The 22827-nt window shown below is 34.1% G+C and overlaps 1 protein-coding gene, 2 long non-coding RNA genes and 1 pseudogene across 6 annotated transcripts; 3 read left to right on the forward strand and 1 right to left on the reverse strand.

Moving 5' to 3' along the window:
* The first annotated feature begins 293 nt into the window (after positions 1-293).
* LOC122586413 lies at positions 294-1403 on the forward strand. The gene is made up of 2 exons (XR_006321986.1): positions 294-716; positions 1256-1403. It is a non-coding gene; the product is annotated as an uncharacterized LOC122586413 (long non-coding RNA).
* Positions 1404-7864: 6461 nt separating this feature from the next.
* LOC122586563 lies at positions 7865-10611 on the forward strand. 4 transcript variants are annotated; one of them, XR_006322037.1, is made up of 4 exons: positions 7865-8245; positions 8845-8965; positions 9520-9567; positions 9799-10611. It is a non-coding gene; the product is annotated as an uncharacterized LOC122586563 (long non-coding RNA). The 4 variants fall into 4 exon arrangements; XR_006322035.1 differs by lacking the exon at positions 7865-8245 and having other exon boundaries at positions 8252-8965; positions 9799-9824; positions 9904-10611; XR_006322036.1 differs by lacking the exon at positions 7865-8245 and having other exon boundaries at positions 8252-8965; positions 9520-9571.
* Positions 10612-10886: 275 nt separating this feature from the next.
* On the reverse strand, positions 10887-13149 carry LOC122586562 (BAG family molecular chaperone regulator 1-like). The gene is made up of 4 exons (XM_043758545.1): positions 12576-13149; positions 12087-12343; positions 11320-11466; positions 10887-11231 (listed from the first exon to the last, which is right to left on the reverse strand). The coding sequence occupies exons 1-4, from the start codon at positions 12811-12813 to the stop codon at positions 10989-10991; spliced, it is 885 nt and encodes a 294-aa protein (XP_043614480.1). The 5' UTR covers positions 12814-13149; the 3' UTR covers positions 10887-10988.
* A 6283-nt stretch (positions 13150-19432) lies between these two features.
* On the forward strand, positions 19433-22670 carry LOC122588043 (annotated as a pseudogene).
* Positions 22671-22827: the final 157 nt, after the last annotated feature.

Here is a 22827-nt window from a genome sequence, read left to right on the forward strand (position 1 = left end):
CCTACAAAATATCTTAACTATAAATAGAAAGCTTACTCCATTGGTCCTAACGTTTTGTGGCAAGGAAATCACCACCACATATTACCTTCTCCTTCATTTTAATTTTTCTTTTATTTATATTTCTGTCACTCTCTTATTTAATGACACCATATAACACTATTTTTTTCTCACTATTTAAAATAAATTTTTATAAAATAAAAAAACTATAAGAATGTGTCACATCGATCCAACAAACACAAATAACACACTTTCATCATTTCTCATACATATTCTCACGCCACATAAATCCTTCCTACTATCCCTCTTTCGACTCTCTCACATATGCATACAATGACGTGATAACGAAAAAAGTAACTATTTTCACACTCTTTCATTTTGTGGGTGCCTCTCTTTACTTATTTAGTTCGTCACAAAAATCCACAAATTTCAACGTAACTCTCTTGTAACACTCTTTCATTTATGTGTTCGTTAATATATATAATTATGGAAACTATTTTACGACATATTGCTGCATATCATGTGAAAGAAAGCAACGTATCGAAGACACCGGCCTATTCATGGGTAAAATGAAGGTGATTGTACACAATTTTTTTGATATGTTCAGAATATTAAAATTGTGTAGAATTACGGAGTCCACGTTTTACCTTTACGTGGGGAAATCGGTTACAACAAATATATATGTAGGTACATGTATTGCTACAAGAAAGTCGATCGAGGTTAGTGCTTAGCTTAAGCTCGAAAATAAAATTGTTAAAGCCATTTAGCCCCATTTTAAAATTTCACATTTAAATGTGTGTCAAATAATAAACATGTGAATAAAATTGATGTGACAAGTTAAATTTTAATTTTTTTTTTTGAACCTAAAAACATGAAAAATTGAGTTTACACATCTTAAATTTGCATCTCTTTAACTCTCAATTCCTCAACTATTTCATGTACACTTTTTTGGCCTCTACTTTATTAGCTAGCTTTTGCATACGTATTACTCTATGAGTTTCAATACCAATATTTATATACTTACAAATGTGAAATTTTAGTTATACATGCTTTATATATTGACAAGTCAGACAGTAACTATAGCTAGCTAACTATTTCTTTAATTTTATTAAGTTTGATTAATGCTTGAAAACATAACTTACACTTCATTATTTTTGATCGAATTGGCCAAGGTGCTAGAATTGAAATCGATCACTAAATTTTCGATCTCAGTTTTTTAATCGCTGGCCTACCTGGTAATAAATTCTATTTGTACCAGGCCCAAAATGAAGCCCAAGTGAACATATTCTTACAGTGTGGCCGCCCTTCTCATGAGCATTCAGTCCATTTAAACTAATGTTGTTCATTCTTTTTCTTAATATTGTGTAATTTTTGTTTTGTATATTGATAAGGTTATTCAATTTTTATTATTGGAATGGTGAAGAGAAGCCTCTTCTTAACATGTTTAATCGATTCCCAATTAGGCTTTCTTTTTTTTTTTTTTTTTTTTTTTTTTTACAAGAAGGAACCACCTCTAGAATATCAACCACCACCACTAAAATGTTACTGTATGTAAACCTCTTCAACAACTTACTCCTATAAGGCTATAATAGACGTCTTTTCTCGAATCACTCATGAACAGTGCTGTCACTACCTCAAACAAAATGATTTATTATCATACGTGTGTGTATTATAAGTGCATTTACTGTGTTTGATATGAATATTGGACTATTGGTTAATCAATAAATCGTTATCAATGTATAAAACATCTGCTTTTTGTCTTAGATGTTCATAAATTAAACTCATAACACGCAAATCATATGGATAAAAAGTGTTATAAAGATATCACTATCCGGAACGTATTATTATATCCCAAATCAATACAAAATCTATAACTAATTATATCGGGTAATTTCTTTCCAATGGCTTTGTAGTTTTTAGTAGAAAAGATCAAAAAATTTATTTTTATCCCTATGTTTCGGGTCATTGGTCCCGGTCAGTCAAACAATAATAACACAAAAAATTATTAAAATATCAAATAGATTATAAAGATTTAAACTAAGAATGATAGGAAGGCCCAAAAATTTTATGAAGAATAATCCGAAAGAATCGGCTTAATTGGTATATAATTTTTCAAACTAAGATATATATGAATAAATCATCGCTGAGGAATAATTATTTATGAAGTCACAAATAAAAAAGAACACTAAAATAATTCTCGACCACATATTTTCTCAAACTTTCTCTCTCTTCAACTAAATAAGAAAATTCATCCAAATCATTCAAAATACGTTATTCACAAACCGTAAATCGTTAGATGAAAAAAAAGTATTGGTAGTTATAAAATTCCGTACTCTCATTAGAGAATAAGAAAATTTATTTAAATCATTCAAAATGCGTTATTCACAAACCATAAATCATTAGATGAAAAAAAGTATGGGTAATCCTAAAATTTCGTCCCCTCTCATTAGAGATGCAATTCGATATACTTTTGATAACTTTTTAATTTTCGTTTTTTTCCCTTGTACTTGTGTACCTACACATGTGTAGGATCTCTGTTTTCACGTTTAAATTAGTAAATAATCATATGTACACAACAATGAAGGTTAAAGGTGGATCCTGTCAATCCATGGTGGCCAAGGGCGGAGCCCGTCAGTCCATGGCGGGGCCATAGCGGCTAAGGACGGAGCTCATTAGGTAGATCACCCATCACCGATCACCCCTATGAGTTATCACCCTCTGTGACCTATCACACTATGACCTATCACCCCCACCAGCTACCCTTTGTAAATATCCTTAAGGGCAAAGCCCGTTCCGAATCACAATTTTCGTTCAACTTACACATGGGTAGGTTATGTGTTAGTATAAATAAGAAAACGAAAATTAAAAAGTCGTCAAAAGTATATCAAATTGCATCACTAATGAAAGAGAATGGAACTTTAAGGCTACACATACAACCCCTTACATTACAGCAGGCTAGAAATGAGATTGGGTTATGCAATGATATGAAATAACTAGGTCCCGCAAAAGTCAATATTTTTCTCTAATGGAAATGGACAGAATTGCTAGCTACCATGGATGGTTTAGCAAAAAGAAGTATTGGGTAATAGTCAGATTGTACTCTATATAGAGATTTGGGTTAAGTGCGTCAAAATGTAACTAACTAATACTGAAAAGTTATAATATGCACGAATTTAAGTCGATATTTATTGTATGCAAGAAACTAGTAAAAAAATCCTGAAGATGTCATCGATGATCTGCTAAAATGGTAGCAGGTTACAAATTCACATTTATTAATTTGACTGCTTATGTGGCAATTTTAGGCTTTGATGACATGGATTTTAAATTAAAAATAAAAGTAATACTATAAAAGAAGAGTTATATATATATATATATATAGAGAGAGAGAGAGAGAGCGCGCGCGCAAGAGAGAGATTGATGATGATGATGATCAAGTGCACCACCACAATAACCGATGCACACACATGCTATCTCTGTCACGTCCGCCGCTGTAGATCCACAAAAACAATCCATCCAAGATGATTGCTTGAACCTTCTGTAGATCGATCAACGAATGACGTCGGTGGTGTGGTCGACGATGGCGCTTGTGATAAAGTGCAAGTGGCGCCGCTTACTCATCCTTACGGAATATGTGTGGATTCCTTTTTTATGAAGAACGATGTCAATCTTAGGTGGCTGTAAAAACGATTATCGGAAAAACCACGGCGGCCATCAAACAATTCCTTTTTTATGTTTTTACACTCTACCGACGGAAAATACGATGATCGGAAAAACCATGGTTGACACCAATTAATTCCTTTTTCTGTTTTTACACTCCACCGTCGGAATATACGATGGCCGGAAAATCATGGTGGTCGGAAAATACGATGGCATTGGGTTGTACAAGGTAGGCAACACAGCTTCAATCTGTCAATGTCACTCTCGTTTACCCCCCGCCACCAACTCTACGTCGACGACCAAACCATTGTCGTTGCCATTTTCGGCAGTGTGTGTGTGTGTGTTTTGGGATCTTGTTATTGATCAATCCTATGAACCACTACATTACTTTCATTGGGTTGTTAGTGAATATAAAATAGTGTATTGATTTTGTTTTTGTTTACATTATTCATTCAGGAGTTGATGGTATTTATAAAGTGAGAATGATGATGGTGGTGGTGACTGGATTAATTGACTGGGATTCTGGGAAAGGAAAGGACAGAGGGAAGAAAATTGGAAGGTAACCGGTGCCACATAAGCTAGGATCCCGGTTACATGTTATTATAAGCAGCTTTTCAGATTTCTTGCATACAATAAAGGTCGACTTATGGGCAAGGGTGTAGAGTCAATGCTTGGAAAATTGGCAAGTTTTGGCTAGTTTTCAACCAATAATGACGCGACACGTATACATGCAAATTCTTAACAATAACTAGCCAATTCTTGCCAAATTACATGCTATAGTGTCAATTCTTGCCAAATTTATATTTACCAAATAAACTCTAAACTTTTATTAAATTTAAAAAACACAACACAATAAAATAAAACATTACATTTATTTAAAACATAAAACACACAAATAGTTATAAATAAAGAAAAAGATTACTAAACATCGATATCTATGTCTATATTTCCCACGTGCTCGGTAATATCACGACGTAACATGTAATGCGTCTCTTCGTTACGTTAGTGATAGAGAAATTTAGGGTCGGTAACACGAAGATCGTTTGGAGGATCCTTGATGTACACCAGTGATATTGCGTTGTCGTCGTCCTTGAGGATCATATTATGTAATATAACACACGCAAACATCGCGTTAACGATCTTTTCTTTGTTCCTCATCCGTGTCGGTCGTTCGATGATAACCCACTTGTTCTTCAGAAGCCCGAATGCTCGCTCAACGTCTTTTCTCGCGGATTCTTGGAGTTTCATCATTACCTTTGCTTTATGAGCGACCGGGTATGTGTACGATTTAACAAAACAAGACCAAGGTGGGTAAATACCATCCCATAGATAGTATCCTCTACTCTAACGGCGACCGTTTACAATAAACCTGTACTCATGAGACTTTCCATTCACTTCAGGAATAAACAATGGCGATTGCTTCAACACATTGATGTCATTCTTTGACCCCGCAACACCGAAATACGCATGTCAAAACCATAAATCATAGTCGGGCGTTCTTGATCACCCCTGTGGTATTGCCCACTCAAACTGTGTGGGCAATTTCTCTAAGTCCAGTGGGTACAGTCGATGTTACCGATCATGCTCGGAAAATGATTTCTAGCTTCATGCGCCTCATATAAACGCGCAACATCATGGTTAGTCGTAGAACGCAAATACTCATCACCATAAAGATGCTTTATAGCGATGCAAAAGTTGTCTAGACACTCACGTGCAGTTCTAGTAGAGAACGACAACCCCTCATCATAGTTATCAGCGAGGTTGTCGTAGCGCGCACATGCACTTTTGAATTGACGTGAAACCCTCTAATACCCGCCGCATTCACTGAATCTCGAAACCATGAAAAATGATGTAGTGATATCTTCCACGATTTCAGAAACAACCGCCTCGACATACGATATCTCGTACGAAAAACATCTTCCTCAAACATCGGCTCATCTACAAAGTACATGGACACCAATCTCTCATTAGTCGTGTGCTAATATCTCCAAATAAATCTTCGTGTGTTAGCAGAAGAAGAAGATGCAGTGTCTTCTTCTAAGGCTGCAAGAGCAACATAAGCCAAAAACTCGAAGCCGCCAGAAGATGACAACGACGAGGAGAAATCGAAACTTCCGAATTCATGGATTATTGCTTCGGGTAGTTGTTTGTCTTCAGACATTTTGGCTTATGAAATTTGATAATATGAGATTAGTATGTTTGTTGTTTGATAGTAAGTTTGTTTTTTGGTTGTTTGATTAATGTTTGTGTATGTATATATAGAAGTTGGAAAAAGAATAAGGAAAAAAGAAAACTTCACAACCGCTCCCAACGTTCATTTTTTGCTAAAAACAAAAAAAAGGAAAAAAAAAAAAGCTCCCAACGTTCACTAGCATCGGCCAAAACTAGCTGATCCAACTTGCCGATGTAACTTGTCGATACTAGCAGATGCACATGCTATAACCTTGTCAAATAGCCGATGCTTGCCGATCCATTTTGCCGATAAAACTTGCCAACTACACCCGTGCCCCTTAAATTCGTGCACACTATAATATTTCGGTATTAGTTAGTTACATTGCGGCGTACTTAACCCTAGAGATTTTGAGGAATCTGTTATGCATTTTGTTCATTGGATGTTATGTTGCCAATATCACCTGGAGCATGGTGTAAGACTCCCATGACAGTTTTTTCCGGTTAAAGATAATATCAAAATGCATAGGGACATACTTTTGAAAGGGAGAGAAAGTTAATTCAAGCCATCAAGGTATATGGTTCGTCACATGTTGGTTTTGTTCATCCTTACCTTGGGGTAATGTTTGGGGCCAAGTGTCGGGTGTGAAAAAGCCTCACTCCGGTCCGCCTAACCACCATGATGGTGTGAGGCACCTTCTCAAACATCGTGCTCTCATTTAATTTGGATTTATGATTCAAGGTTGCATTTTTTTTTTTTACTTTTTAAGAAAATATGATGTACGAAGAGATACACAATGATTTTCATAGTGCACGGTAAGTTTTAGTGAAAAAAACCTATTATTTTATTTGTTTTACTTTAATACTTGTTTTATTTTACCTAAAACCAATATGCATATATGTGCATCACACATATGGTCCCTATCATTTACAAAGTTAAAGGTGATTATATGTATTTATATAGAGAAAAAACATAATTTTAAGAAAAAAAAAAGAAAACATGATTTTTTTATAAGCGTTGTAAAATTTATTTTGAAATGATAATGCCAAAATATATCCTAAGTATCCTGTATGTCTTATGAACGACATGTTTGATGTGTAGACTGATTTATAAATTAGATTGCTAAAAATTAACGATGCTGAGAATAACAATGATAGGGACCATATGTGTGATGCTGTAAAATTAACGATGTAGAATAATTAACGATGCTGTAAAATTAACGATGTAGAATAATAACACTGAGTAATAAATTATTTTTTTAAAGGTGAATTTCGCATTTTGCTGGAAAATTCGTGTCCCGATTCGACAGCGGGAGGTCTAGCATACATTGTCTTAACTGGGTCCACGTTATAGAGCTCCTTCAAAGTAAAAATGTCTATTTCAAATACCCGATGAGAGAAAATAACCCCCACTAATCCGCCCGAATACATGGCAATTAATAGAGCTAAACTTTTCCCCTTCAAACTTGAAACTCAATATATCCAAACCAAACTTTTATAAAAAAAAAATTAATTACTATATTCTCTTCGAAACTTTCAAAACTTCATTTAAAAAGATGGTCATACAACGACAACCACATACTCCTGACTACCTGCAAAATAACATTAATAACCAAACTAACAAAATATCTTGGCTAGGAAAACATAGTCCACGTGCCATGGCAAAATAGCAAAGTAAACAAATATCTTTATCCAAAACCCCATTGCAAGACACCCACATACTACTATACTAGTTTTATATTATTTCCCTTTTATATTTGATTTAATGTAACCAAGTGTTAACATCAACAAGACAACAACCACTAACAAAATATCTAGCAAAGGAAAACACAACCACATAAAATTACGTTATATTAATTATACTTTTTGCATTATTTTTCTATCATTTTCATATGGCTACATTTGACGCTCTTTTTGCCCCTCGCATATAAATATACACCGCATATATCTTTCCCCTCTTTGACATACGCACACAATGACGTATTAGAGAAAAAGGCTCTATTTTTCACATACATTTATTTTGGCCTCGATCTCTTTATTTATTTAATTAATTTATATATATGTACATCACAAAATAAACCCCATGCCACATATAACATTTTTCGCTTCACCACCTCTCTCCCCTATAGTTAATCTCAAAAAACCAACACTTGTAGAGATTTAGCTAAGGAAAACATCTTTACTATATGCAGCCATTTTTTATATATCGATAATATATATGTTGGTGCATATCATGTGAAAGAATGCGAAGACTCGAAGACCAACGAGCTGAATTATCTCTTCTTGCATATGATGTATAGTTGTAAGCTAGAGATGAGTCGTGTTTAGCCCAGGCTCGAAAAGTTAATAATTTTTAAAACCTTTTTTGTCCCATTTTTGAATTGTCACGTTTAAATATGTGTAAACATGGAAAATGCACATGGTGAGAAATAAGGTGACAAGTTGCATTTATATTTAAACTTGGAAAATCAAAGTTTTAGAGCTAGAAAGCGTGCGTGTACAAAATGTTTGAGTTTTACATGTTTTAACTGAATGATATAGTTAGGTTTTTAATAATAAACCTACATCTACACAACTTTTTTAAAAAATATATATATATATATATATATATATATGAAGATATCTGTTTTTTTATATTTTTAACTCTCACATTGGTATAATATCGTATGCTTTTAGTATTAATATTTAATATAGGTATAGTAATATTTATGTATATATCGTTTATAATTTTGATAATTCAGTTATAAGTGTTAGTTGTTACACACTTGTAAGTAACAAAACTTGCGAATTGACTAATGCACAAAGATTTACAAAATCTTCATAGTTACTACTCTTCATAATCACTTTCTGTATTGAAATGGGCTGGGCATGTTATTGTGGACTCAATAAGGTCACCCTAAAACATATACAATCCAATCCAAAAGCTTTAAACCTATCATCATTCATTTTGTGTTAACTTTTATGTAATAAATTACCATATTCATATGGGTAAGTTTTCCTAATTGAATTATTTTGGCCCAGCTCGTTATAAGTTCCTACATATCAGAGGCCCAAAGTGAATGCCCAAGTTAACGATAGATTCTTCAAATATTTAAGAAGTGCCGTCCTTCTCCAGGCCCAGGAACAGAAGTGTATACACAAGGTATTGATCAATCTCAAAAGCACAAAATCCATCATATTTAGGGGCTTCCTGATTTTCTATTCTTGTAAACATTATTAGGTCCAAATCTATCATATAAACATATATATCATTATTTTCTCATAAAAGTTACCAGGTTCGAACCTCCGTACTTAAACATTTTGGCTGTGAGTGTGACTAACGAAGGGTTCGTAAATATTCATATTCATACTAGCATTGTACCCGCGCAATGCGGCGGCGGTGACGGCGACGGTAGTTTAGTGGTGTCGGTGACAGGTGGTGATCGATGACATCGAAAATTGGTGTCGAGTGGTCTAACCGTGTAAGTTAATACAATGGTGATAGTGATAATTTATAAGATAAGAGTTTAAAGTGTAAATTTTAGTTCATTAAGGGTAATTTTGGTAATATCTAATAACCCTTTCCTTGAGAATTGTTTATTAAGGACAATCTAGTAATTTTTCATCTAATTATTTTCTAACTCTTTCTTAAAATAGGGGTGAATAATGTAGTAGATAAACATATATATCATTATTTACTTCTTTTTTTTGGTATAGGCTGGCGTGTTTAATTCATTCAACGTTTGGGACACACAGCATATATATGTATGTCAGTATTTTTCATCTTCCCCTACTAAATTTTCGTATTTGTTCTCCTTTAAATTAAAGACGTCCCATGATACAAATCCTATGCAGCAAATTTTTTTTTTTTAAGAGAATAATACTTTCTACCGAAATATTGTGCCAAAGCTTGCAAAAATCCGGCTGTTAATTTATAGTATCTGTTACTTCCTATCGAATATTGACAATTGTGCTTTTACTTGAATGTTTTTGAAGGTTTTATACAAATTATACAGAGTGAGGTAAAAGCCATACTTGAATATTGACAATTGTGCTTTTACTACTTAAATGTTTTTGGTGAGTTTGGTTTCCTAATTATAGGTGTGTGCACGTGCATCGTAAGCACCGTTGTTGAGAAAAACAACTCGAACAAGTCGACCAAAAAGCATAGACAGATGTTAAAGTGGTATTCACATCCACAAAACACATGGGCTACTTTTGGGAGCTAAGGAGGTTTTGGGTTAAAGCCCGGCCTGCTTTGCCTGGAACTATTCCTTATGAGCTGGACAATAGTTACTGCCAAAAAAAAGATGCGGAGTCACGGGTGCCCTGCCAATCTACACCTTTGTGGGAGATCTTGGGAAAGAAATATATGTTTCGGCTTCGAGCCCAGTTTGTAGTCCAATCCTGTGAGACTGTCCAAGACTTAACGAAAACGTGGTATAATCGCAGAATTCTTTCCATGGTCTTATTCAGAAGCAGGTGTGTATTGGGCTTACTTTTTGGACCAAGTGTTTGTCTGCTCGTATGGTAGCCTTAAGGTCATGTTAAACACTTAAACACTTGGGAACACAAGTTATTGTCGACTCATAACATATTTGAAAAAAAAATGCAATAATTAACTTGGAATCAACATGTATAAGAAACTTTGTACATTTCACAAGCCACAACCAAAGTGATACATTTATATGTAATGATGTTGCTATCTTATCGTCTGGTCCAGATCTGACCCGATGCTCAGCCAAATACGTACATTTGTCTGTCTATATATTCAATGTTATATTTGATATAATCCCTCACTTTTAAGTAGACAATTATGCTTGAAGATAGTTTATTTATACAATGCTTTCCTATTTAGCATAAAAACATGTTTTTGACTTAACGCGAACTAACATCTAGCAGCAAGAAGAATTTCCATATTTGATTTATTTAATGACAGATGAGTCTGATATCCAACGCAGGACAAGAAAGGGCCGCACTCTACACTAACAAAACTCCATTTGAGTCGCAAATAATCAAAGTATAAACTTAACAATCACGTAAAGTTTGGACAGTTATCGTGTATTCATCAAGAAACCTAGGTATAGGAGAAAAGAATGGAAAAGAAAGACCAAAACAAACCTGAAAATTATCCAACACACACTTATCATGTACTAAAATACATATGAAGTTGTTTAAAACTTTTTTCAAATCAAATCCCAATTGAACATGGGATGCATTGTTTTGCTTGTGGTTGCTGGTGGTGGTGCAGCCATAGATTCGAAAATCTCCCATTCTGTTGTTGTCATGGCACCTGATGATGGTGGTTGACGTTTATCTGCCATCACTGTCCGCTTGGATTGAGGCGCCGTGCCTACATTGCTGCTCATTGTCGAGTTTTTAATCTTTAAAGCATCTAGAATTTCAACATACTCCTGAATCCTTTTCACCTAATAAAAATTAAATGAACCCAAGAAACTTTAACCAAGAACCCAAAGCTAATTAAAATTTTAGGTCATGAATTTGTTCAAAAATTACCTGTGCTTTCCTCTGTAATTTTACATCACCATCGACTGTAATTCCATCTAGCTTAAGTAGCTGATTCATCAATAACTCGGTCACAGTCAGCAGAGTCTTCTCTGCTACTTTCCCTCCTTTAGAAATAACAGATTCGATCGCAGACACCTACCGAATCCAATTTCATTAAAAATCTTGATTTCAGTAAAAACTAGACTTCATCACTTAACCAGTTTTACCGCTTATATAACAATCTATTAACCAGTTCAATAGATATGAGGTAATAACAATAACATACGTGCATTCTGTTACGAATCTTAGACGTAGCTATTAATAGCGATCAGAAATTAAATTATATCGCTAAGATTGGTAACAAAATGCATGTATACAACCCGTTATTTTTTTTAGTCATCAAGTGCTGAATGTATAAATAATGTATGTATGTATTAAGTAAAAAATAGGTAATTGACGGTTAATTTTCTTTATTAACTCAAAAAAGAACATGAAATTTGACTGAATGCATTCAGTTATTAATTATTAAGTCTATTAAGTAAAAAAAGAACTGGCCGTGACGTAACTAATAATGAAAATGCTACCTCTAAGGGATGTGGTTAACATGCATATGAAAATTGTACCATTCTATATCAAAAGCGCACCATGAATTCTATGGTAAATGCACAACTATTTTATGCATCTTAACGGCTTAACTACAACCCATAACAAGACCCAGCAAATATAAGTATATCGATGATGCCAAGTAACACAAAATAATACTAGTCGTAGTGTACCTGACCAGCAAGGCGATCAACCTCAAAACTAACATCAGAAATCGATTTAGCAGCTTTCTCCATCTTTGCATTCTTTCTCATTTCCACTAATCTTTTCTCTTGGCTAATTGGATCTTCCATAACCACCATTTTTGATCTATCTTTGACACCCGCAACATCAAGATACGATTTCGAATCCCTCGCCTTATCCTTGTACATCAGCTTTTGGTCTTCATGGTGTAATCCTGTTGGCCCGGTTAACATCTTTTTCAACTCGCCTATACCAAAAACCCCGAATCACAACAAAATTACAAATTTTAATAATTCCATGCCTACGAAATATATAAATATAAAAGATATATCTAACAAGCAGATAATTAATTAAGACACATAATAAAATTCCTAAACAAACATAAGAGTAGACAAAATTGCATGAACAAATATACTACTGTAGTACATTTTAGTCATATATATCATTACTCGTTAATATATATATATATAATTACTTACCAAATGTAGCTTGTGAGTTGATATTGATTTCATGGTAAATTGACCCATGTTTGACCCGAACTCGTATAGTTGGTGGAGGAATACGGTGAGTTTCGGCATCCGGGTCACGTTTTTGGACCAGCATTCCACCAGGCCGGACTTCCCATATATCCACTCCTCCGGCACCGGCACCGGCACCGGCGCCGGAGTTCCCGTCCGTTGAAGTCATCTCTGTTGCTCTAGTCCTTACTCGCATCATCTTTATTATACTCTATCTAATCCAATTAATATATATGTATATTAATTCAGATTCAAAAACTACTATATATTCTGGTCAACTCTTAAAATCATGCCGAAGTTACAAAATGTGAATTTTTGGCAAATTTGATAAGTGGTGATCTAGAGATTCAATCACAACTCAAAATTGGAAACCAAGAAAATGTACAAAAACTTGCTAAAAATTTGAAGCTTATGTGACAGAATGAATATGGAATGTATGAAAAATGTTCAAAAACTTGCCAAAAATATTAAGTTTGTGTGACAAAATGAATGAATGTAGAATGTATGGAAATGATCAAAAACTTGTAAAAAAAAAAAAGAAACAAGTTTATTTGGAAAAATGAATAAAGATCGGAAACACCAAAGTGAAAAATGAATGGAATGATTACAGATGAGGCTTTTGAAGGTTTTATGAGAAGACAGAAAGACGAAAATTATTTTTAAATGAATGGACAGCGAACAGAACACATAGTTTGGGAGAATACCGTATACAGAACAGACACATATATTTATGTGTGTTTTTTGGTTTTGGTTAAATGTATTTTTGTTAGTATTTTATTTATTTTTTGTTGTTAAAAAAATTACAGGATTCCACATGAGATGTCTCCGAATACTATGCTATAAAGGGTAAAAGGGGAAGAATAATTTTAATTTTTTATTTTAATTTTAAATTAAAAAAGTATTGAAATTGATTGGTTTAGTGAGTACAATTATTTATGTATAATAATTGCATGTGAATCTTAAAACTGTTCCTGGAGTAAAGCTAACCAATAATGAATAATAAAAATGCTATTAAAACGTCCAATACGATAAAATTGATATTTTGATGACAGTTTATCAAATTTATAGATACGGATCTTTTTTAATGTTATTTTATCAAGTTGTGTATAATTGCAAATCAATTATTGCTATTATCATAAGTAAATATATATGTTTGTTTTCACGCCGAACCAAATCTTACTCAACTCAATGTTATATAAGTATACTAGTGCTTAGACCCGTGATGCACGGACAACCCTAAATAATTTTTCTTAAACTTTATTTTAAGATTGTATCAATGAATAAATATAACTGAGTTAGACATAATAAAAATATTCTTATGAGTTAATTAATTTAAAAAAGAAGAATACTATATATACCTTGGGATTTATTAATGAAACACGAGGGCTTAAAACGCGTACATTGCACACCGAAGAGAAATTATAAAATTGATTGCCCATAGAAGGCGCATATAAGAAGGATTATGTTGGTTACCTGGATATGATAGGTATTATGAATTTTCCCCCACTTTGATATATAGACCCACATAGATGCGTTATAACCTTAAATAATTTCTTTAACATCAGTTCAAACATGCATGTAGCGAAGTAAATGTACTCCTATTACAACTAATGACCATTTTAAAAAAAATTAATGACTTAAAATGCATAGAAAAGTCTTATTTAGCACTAAAATAAACCAAATATACCTCATAATTTTCATCACAAATTTGATAAGCTGTTCTTTGTATAAGATTTGAAATTTGTTGATCATTCATTTTAACTCCAATAGCACTAGTGGCATCTACAATCCTAACTTGCACATTAAACCTACAAAAAAAAAGCAGAGATACAATTTTACCACACAACTTAATGGTTATAGAGTTTTAATATGAAATATAAATATATACCTAGGATTGATGAGAATTCCTTCCTTGTTACATGAACAACAAATCCACATTTTGTTGTCCCTTAAAGCATCAATAATGTACTGTATCCATGTAGAGATCGGTCAACTTAACTTCTTGAGAACAGTTCACACATTCCATTGAATACCATAACTGGTCGGTTGGAATAAAACCGATTGTTGCAACAACAACCACTTTATCAAACTGTCAAAATGAAAATGTTTATACATTAGAATGTTAAAAAGCTAGTTATAAATTCGAAAGAAAGTTATGTTAAAAAGTAATCTAATCAAAAAAGAAAAATTCACAAACAATGAATACTTACATGTTCGTCCATCAGGATCATCTCAATACTACCTATGTTATTAACATCTCCATATAGAGGTTGCTTCCATAGCCGCAAATTCTAACCGTTATCGTACATGGCTTATTATTTGGACGCAAATTTCTAATTGAAACATGGTTTAGTGAAGCCATGCTAAAATTGATTTGTTATGTGTTTACGTTTTGAAATGCCTTAAAACTGAATGGAAGTGGCCTTATATAGATATAGACATGCAAGGAAGTAACCACCACAAACAATACACGAACGGTTACATATTCAAATTTTCAAAAATTTGAACTTCTTGAAAGCATAACTAATCCGTTTTCGAAAATTTGAACTTCTTATAAAAGTAACTAATCCGTAGACCTTCCAAGGAGCAATATTGTAATGATTTTTGGGCTTTCTTGTATTTTTAAGCATACCACATAGGCAATAACTAACAAATTTTGAAGTGAGATTTATATAATGTAGGGATAACGAACTGAACCGTAGAAACAGTAGTTGTAAGGTTAAGTATAACTTCAAACAATGTGTTTTTTTTTTATTAGTAGGTAGATAAATTTGTATATAGTTGCAAAATATTTGTGCAATGAAACGGGATAAATATATTTCGTAACCTTTTTATATATTTAAGCGTTTTCTAAATATATTTTACGTTTTTTTATGATAATTATCGATGATGCTAGAAGAGAACAAGAAAAATATGACATTATTAATATTTGATTATATATGTCAACATGAGATTAATCAATATGGTAAAAACTTTTGGACTCTAAAGAAAGAAAAACAAGATTTAAATCTTGACAACGGGTGTTCGTTGGTCTGCATCTCTCTCTATTTTAGCTAAAATTTGGCTAATCCACATGTCACTTTTCTATTGGTTCTAAACTTGTAACAACTTGCCAATTTATCAAGACATTGGCATTACATTCTCACCCATAGCTCGATTCAGATTGTTTTGAAATACAACAACGTAACTCGAGATGTGTTAACTGTTAAGCGAATTTCATAGAAAGTAATATCAATCCAATTATTTTCCATAGTTAAAATCAGAGACTCGTAGAGATGAAGGTTACATAAGTGTTTTGGGGGGCGAACCGCGAACGTGTCAATTGATGTAAGGGTGGGTGTGTTGTTCCTGTGGTAGTTTGGTGACTTGATAAACCCCACTCACCAATCTCTCGTTTTCCATCACTCAATAGTATCTTTTATTATGATGATGATTAATATATTTTGGTAAATCATATTTCTATTATACCATCACTTAGGTTACCAAACTGCTACAATTTTGTATTTGTTTCAATTTTTTTGTGACATGAAGTACAAGGAACGTAAAAGGGATTGTGAATCTTATATCTGTCTTCCTGATGAAGTATAAAAATAAAAATATAGGGAATGAAATCAATGGATAATTAAAAAAAAAAGAAAAAAAAGAAAGAAGAAGGGTAAATGGATAATTAAGATGCCACATATTAGTGGTAGCTTAAACTAATTTCATTTGAGGTGCCAAAATGATTTGGTATATGTGTGTGACTATCTATTTAACTACGAGATGAGTATCCGCGTAATGTGGTGGCGATGGTGACAACGGGTGGTGACGGTGACGGTGGTAGTAACGATTTGGTTATTAATCTAAAAGTAATTGATGTAAATGACATTGTATTTATTTTATTTTATGGTTAAGGGTGAATCTTTTGTAAATAATTTATTAAGAGTATTATAGAAATATTATGTGTAAATATTTAAATTAATGAATAAAGGAGATAGATGGTTTGGATAAGTATGGGTGGAAAATATTTTAGGGATATATTGAGTAGATTTAGTGTGTGAGTTAGAATGTGTTGAAAATTAAGGTCGCGTTTGGTTCACAGAATCTGATGGAATTTGATGGAATTGGAATTGAATTTCATTCCTTAGTGCGTTTGGTTGCACAAAGAAGAGGGAATCTCATTCCATAGGAATGTAAACATTCCATCATTTGATGGAATCTCTATTCCTTGGGGATGGAGGAAGGAATTTCATTCCTTCCATCACTTGAATTTTAAAAAATCAAAAACATTCCGTCAAATTTCATTCCTTTAAATTCCAATTCCTTTGAAAGATTCCATTCCTTCCCAAAACATTCTGTGAACCAAACGCGCCCTAAGGGTATTTTGGTTATTTTAAAGGCAGAGAGTTAAGAAAAGAGGAAGATAGTTTCTTTTATAATAGAATATAGATGATATATATATACATACATGATCATACAATGGATATAAACTAATTAATTAAATATATTTAATATTTTTTTAGAATAATCGGTTGGAATTCCATGATTTGTTAAATGGGATCCCTTGTTTAATTTTGTGGGGCGTTTGGTACAATTGTATGAAAAGAGGGGGGGGGGGAGATGAATGACAAAGACTTATCTTGTTTAGTTACATCTATAAGTTATAAATAATGAGTGAGAATGAGTTTTTTTTTTCTATGATGTTATATTTGTTAAGTTTAATTATTAGTTAAAATTTTGTAATTTATTCATTTTCTAAATATTTATTATCTTTCATACTATTCTCATGCTCTATAATTTGGAGATCGAGAAATAGAGAAGAGAAAGAATATGGGGGTATTGTGTGAAGAGAAACAAAAAGACATGTGATGAGTATAAATTGGTTGACATAATCCGTGTGGTTAATACCAAAAAACTCACCGATATAATGTTAAAATTGGTAAGTTTTAAAAAGTGTGTCTAATTCATAAAATACGGACTTTTTTTTTTGTTTATTTACGTAAATATCCTTAATTATAATACTGTATATATAGACATAGATATACATATATATAGCTCTATGCTGACTTTGCAGTAAGTTGTAATAGATTAACGATGTTTATTATTTGTGCCGAATGAAATCATCCACGTTAAAGGACAATTACAGAGGTCAAGCTAATATATAATCATTAAACCACCTAGCTTCTGGCGCAGTGGCTAGCCGGGGTACTTTCTGGGTATCTTGGCGAGAGAGGATGTTGGCTTAGAGGTTATGGGATCGAATCTTGTATTCCCCATTGACCTCGGGCATTTACCTCATTAGTGTAAAATGGGCCCCCTTTGGGGGTACCAGCGGTGTAAGGCGCCTCAAACTTTGAGCATACTGCCCGTTTAGATGTCACTGTTTAGCTCAATGGAACGACTTTCCCACCCGCCGTTAAAAAAAAATCAAATCTATAATATTTTCTAATCCATATTCACCGTAATTAGTGTTCAGGTTTTAAAGTTTCTTATTTTAATTTAAAAAAAAAACTTAATAGGTAATAATGTAATATGCTATAATTTTTTTTATATAACTTTTTGTTTGAATTTACGTCGTCACGATACATCGAACATTGTGTATTGTTGTCACGGATCGTGCAAGCACCCATCTAGTTTTATATAAAAAAATTAATTCTCGAAATTCAATACCCTTTAGGTTTTAAACAAAATATACGAAGATACATTAAAAAAATTATATATAACACCAATTTTGTGCTTCACGCCGACCTCGAAAGGAAACCGATCCCACAAACTGCACACACCCATCATACTGAAGTTCTGACAAATCAGGGTTTGGCATGCCCAAGACTTGCACAAGTTTGTGGGGTTTGACATCCCACAAAGTACTCATGAACTATTTGAATTCGATTTTTAAAATGTTCGTTTTGAGGCAAGCCTAAATGAGTTTAAGTCGAATTCGAGCTTAGTTGTTGACCCACTTCGAATGCTTAACAACTCGATTAAGCTCATGGGTTGATAAGTTACTGAACTCAAAGTCGACTAAAATTATAAACTATTTAGTTTATATTGACACAACAAACCAATCTTGAATAGCTGGGCTTACGTTTCAACATGAGCTCGACCTCACAAAATTTGAACGAGTCGAACTCAAGCACCGCCGATATCAACTATCAAGCTTGGCTTTGCTCGTTTACACCCATCGGTAAGAAACAACCCCTTCCTTTCTAAAAGCCCCTCAACTTTAAACCCATTGGATTTGATTCTGACACGTATCAATCACGCAATTCAGAGCCGTCGGATCTAACTAAAACTTCAATTAACCAATTATGTTACCACACGTGTCCTCCCTTAACCGTTTAAAGCCAGTCACGTTAGCTTTCTTACTGGTTCCCGGGCACTCCAATTCCCGCTAGGTATATAAACCCCCTATGAAATTTGCCTTTCCAAAAAAAAAAAAAAAAGTATATAAAGTTATAAACCCCCTGATCAAAACATTCAACAATTTTTGGTTTTCAACAAGTTCCCCCAAAAGGCTAGACTATTCAATTGAATTCTTAATTTTCATTTCGGCACTAGTTGTATTCTAATAATAGTAATTATTTTTATGTTATTTTTTAGTAATATATACAGTAATTCGTTTTATACTTGTATTTATATGAATGTGATATTAGTGTTATTGCATTTCTGTTACTTTTTTTTTTTAATAGTTTTTATCACTAAAAGGTTGTTAATTTAGTGGATGCATACATACAAATATATCTGTATACACACACAATTATATATATGTATACATAATACATTAATACATATAATTTGGCTGTTTCATATAATTTTGGAATGTTGGATTGTTTGGGAATATGGATCGGAATGTGGGTCCTGTTTATAGACAGTGTGTCGACCCAAGAATTGGTGCTAGTGCAATGATGCTAATTCAGGACTTTCAGGAGGTGGGCCACATTTTCAAAGAAGTGGAAGTTTCAATATGGATTCTTAATTATATGCGTTTAAGTACTTCAGGTTGTACGGTTATAGATGCACCGGTCGAATAATGATTACATGTCTCACTTGCAAAGGAAACCCCGATTGGATGTTAAACAAGAGGATATGATGCAACAACAGATTGTTCAGAAGATGTTGCAAAGACAAAATTCGATACCATTGCAGAACCCAAACCCGAATACTCAATTGCAAGCTTTGATACAGCAACAGAGATTAAGGCATGCAGCAGCAACAACACCAGCTGCTGCTGCAGTCTCTCCCACCTGCACAGTTGAGGCAGCTTCCACAGCAGGGAGTGCAACCTTTGTCTGTAGAGAAACGTCTGTGTGATGGTGACGTATGTTGACGAAGACTTATGCAGTACTTGTATCATCAGAGACAGGGACCAGCTGTGAGTATGACTAATTGAGATTTTAGTGTCATTTTTATTGTAGTTTCAACGTCTCTTCTCTTAAAACAGGTAAAAGAAAAAAGAGAAAATTTAACTATTTGGGTTTGCTGCATGTATAGGATAATAGTATCACATAAGCGGAATATTATTCTCCTCATGCAAAGAAAAGGTGGTGCTTGTCCTTATATGATAATGTTGGGCATCATTCGTTGGGTGGTATTCCCCCAAGCATCTGTAGTAAGCATACGTTATGCTTCTTTTGAATGCTTCAAAATTCACTAGAACTATAATTGTTTGTATCCTGGTTTAGTACCTTTTTCTTGGATGGTATTTGTTCATGACAAATGATATTGTTATTTGTTAATCAATTGGATCAATCACATATTGATACATTGAATTAGCTTTATGTTCACAATCAACAATCTTCTTACTAGATATTATTGTAGGATTCATGGCAGTGCGACATTTGTCAGTCAAAATCTGGGAGAGGATTTGGTATGTAATTTTTATCTTATGTTGATTAGAAAAGTAGAAGTCACTCCCAATACCGTCTTCCACGGGTTATGGGTCCCAACTCCCAAATACCGTCTTCGACGGTGTATGAGATAGGTTGAGATGTAGACAGCCTTACCCGTACCAAAGATAGAGAGACTGCTTCGAGGTTCTACCGAAGGTAGAAAAGAACCTCCAGCCTTGCTGGCCATGAAGATCGAACCCATGACCTCTGTTTCTAGAGACAATAATTTTCATCTGTTCACGTTTTGCTATCTTGATTTCACCTGGTTTCCACAATATTGAGTTTTATTTCAAAAATACTTACTGTATGTATATCCTGTACTTTTTCTTCTGTGCAATATACAGAGGCAACTTTTGAAGTACTTCCTGGACTCAACGAAATCAAATTCAACAGTGGCGTTATTGATGAGCTTTTGTTTCTGGATTTGCCTCGGGAGAGTAGATTTCCGTCTGGAATAATGATGTTGGAGTATGGGAAAGCAGCTCAACAAAGTATATATGAGCAACTTCGTTTAGTTCGTCAGGGTCAGCTTAGAATTCTGTTCACCCCCGACTTAAAGGTTAATTACAGATGTAAATTATATTGCTTTTAATTTTATGTTGACATATGTCTCTACCTATACTTATCCGCATGTATATCTATCAGATATTAATCTGGGAATTCTGCGCACGCCGCTATGAGAAGCTTCTTCCTCGTCGACTAATCGCACCCCAGGTTCATAACATTACCTCTTTAACTAGAGATTTGAACATTTAAATTGATTCAGTTTTGATGATTATATTCAGTTTATTTTTCATGTAATCTTTACTTGTTTGCAGTTAATGATTAGATTCATAATCATATTTGTTTAACATGTTTGTAGGCGAATCAGTTGTTACAGGTTGCACAAAAATGCCAATTTACAATTGCTGAGGGTGGATCGGATGAGGTTTCCCAGCAAGATTTGCAAACAAACAGTAACATGTGAGTATCTAGTGGTGCTTCTGTTATTACATGTTGAATTTTTAATTGTTTTCTTTTTCTTTTTTTTCTCGGGATAAAACCACATGCTGTTTTTGATCTGCACCGTTATCAATTTGTCGTTTCTGAATATTATCTGTGGCTCAGGGTGGTAATGGCCCGGCGGCAGCTTGCCTGAAATTTGGAGTTTCAATCCTTAAATGACATGAGATTTTCTAAACGATACGTGAGGTGCTTTCAGGTATATGCTCTTGGTATTCCATTGAGGGTTCGTGACCCATTTACTTATTAATTGGTCCTAATAGTTCACCGTATATGGTTGTACTGAATTCATTGCCTTCAATTTCTATCAGATATCTGAAGTTGTTAGTAGCATGAAAGACTTGATGGATTTCTGCAAAGAAACCAAAGTTGGCCCAATGGTAATGGACTTGTGTAGTGATCACAATGATCGAGATTGGTCTATTACTTGATAATAATTTATAATTGGACATTCTTCTTGAATTGAACAATCTTGTTCTATCATCACAGAGGGCCTGAAGTCTTTTCCCCGCCGGAGCAGCACAACCAAATTGGAAGCGGAACAGATGTTGAGTCTTCAAGGCCACCCGACTGACCAAAATACGCTTAATAAGCTAGTTGGAAACTTGGAATGCAAATGGCACATAACAATCCAGTGAACATCAGTCATCAAACTGGTGGTAGAGGAGTTCCACTTGGTGGCTCTGCCCAATCTGCTGTTACACTTTTGAATTACCAAAATATGTTAATGAGACAAAAATCCATGAGTTCAAACTCCACACCTGAATCCCCTTTCATCAATAATCCCAACCAGAATGGGTTGTTACAAGGTTGGGCCTTGCATGATGATAGAGTTAGTAGTGGCTTCCCGAACCCTCATCTCCTCCAGCAGCAGCCACCGCCTTCAGGGGGGAAACCAGGCTGCACAAAACCACATGATTCAGCAACTCCTTCAAGATATAAATAATACTAACAGTGGAGGTGGTGGAGGGCCAAAGCCGCCGCTTTTCTGGGCAGAGTGGTGGTAGTGGGAGCATGAGACATGGAAGCTTAACTCCCCCATACAAATGGACCAACCAGAAGCAACAGTTTTAAAGGTGCTTCTCATTTGTCTGAAGACGTTGGAGACACAGCTAGTGAGTTCACAGGGAATGCTTTTTTTAATGATGATTTTGCGGACACCATGGGGTATGGTTGGAAGGAGTGATCTTTGATTACATTTCTTTGTACAACAGTTGGATTGAAATTGAACCATCAATACATTCCAATATTACGTCTAGTTCCCCCTTTTTACTGCGGGTTTTATGCCAAGTGTTACAATATGCAATCTAATACACAATCAAGAACAATTTTCAAGTTATAAC

The sequence above is a fragment of the Erigeron canadensis genome, chromosome 2 (genome assembly GCF_010389155.1).
Source record: "Erigeron canadensis isolate Cc75 chromosome 2, C_canadensis_v1, whole genome shotgun sequence".
Lineage (NCBI taxonomy): Eukaryota > Viridiplantae > Streptophyta > Magnoliopsida > Asterales > Asteraceae > Erigeron > Erigeron canadensis.

What these genes read in the sequence shown, in the direction of transcription:
- LOC122586562 (XM_043758545.1), bottom strand. Translation starts at nt 12,813, where the DNA reads ATGATGCGAGTAAGGACTAGAGCAACAGAGATGACTTCAACGGACGGG. An exon ending in CAACTCACAAGCTACATTTG is followed by an intron (nt 12,344 to 12,575) that starts GTAAGTAATTAT and finishes TTTTTGGTATAG; the next exon opens with GCGAGTTGAAAAAGATGTTA. An exon ending in AATTACAGAGGAAAGCACAG is followed by an intron (nt 11,232 to 11,319) that starts GTAATTTTTGAA and finishes AATTTTTATTAG; the next exon opens with GTGAAAAGGATTCAGGAGTA.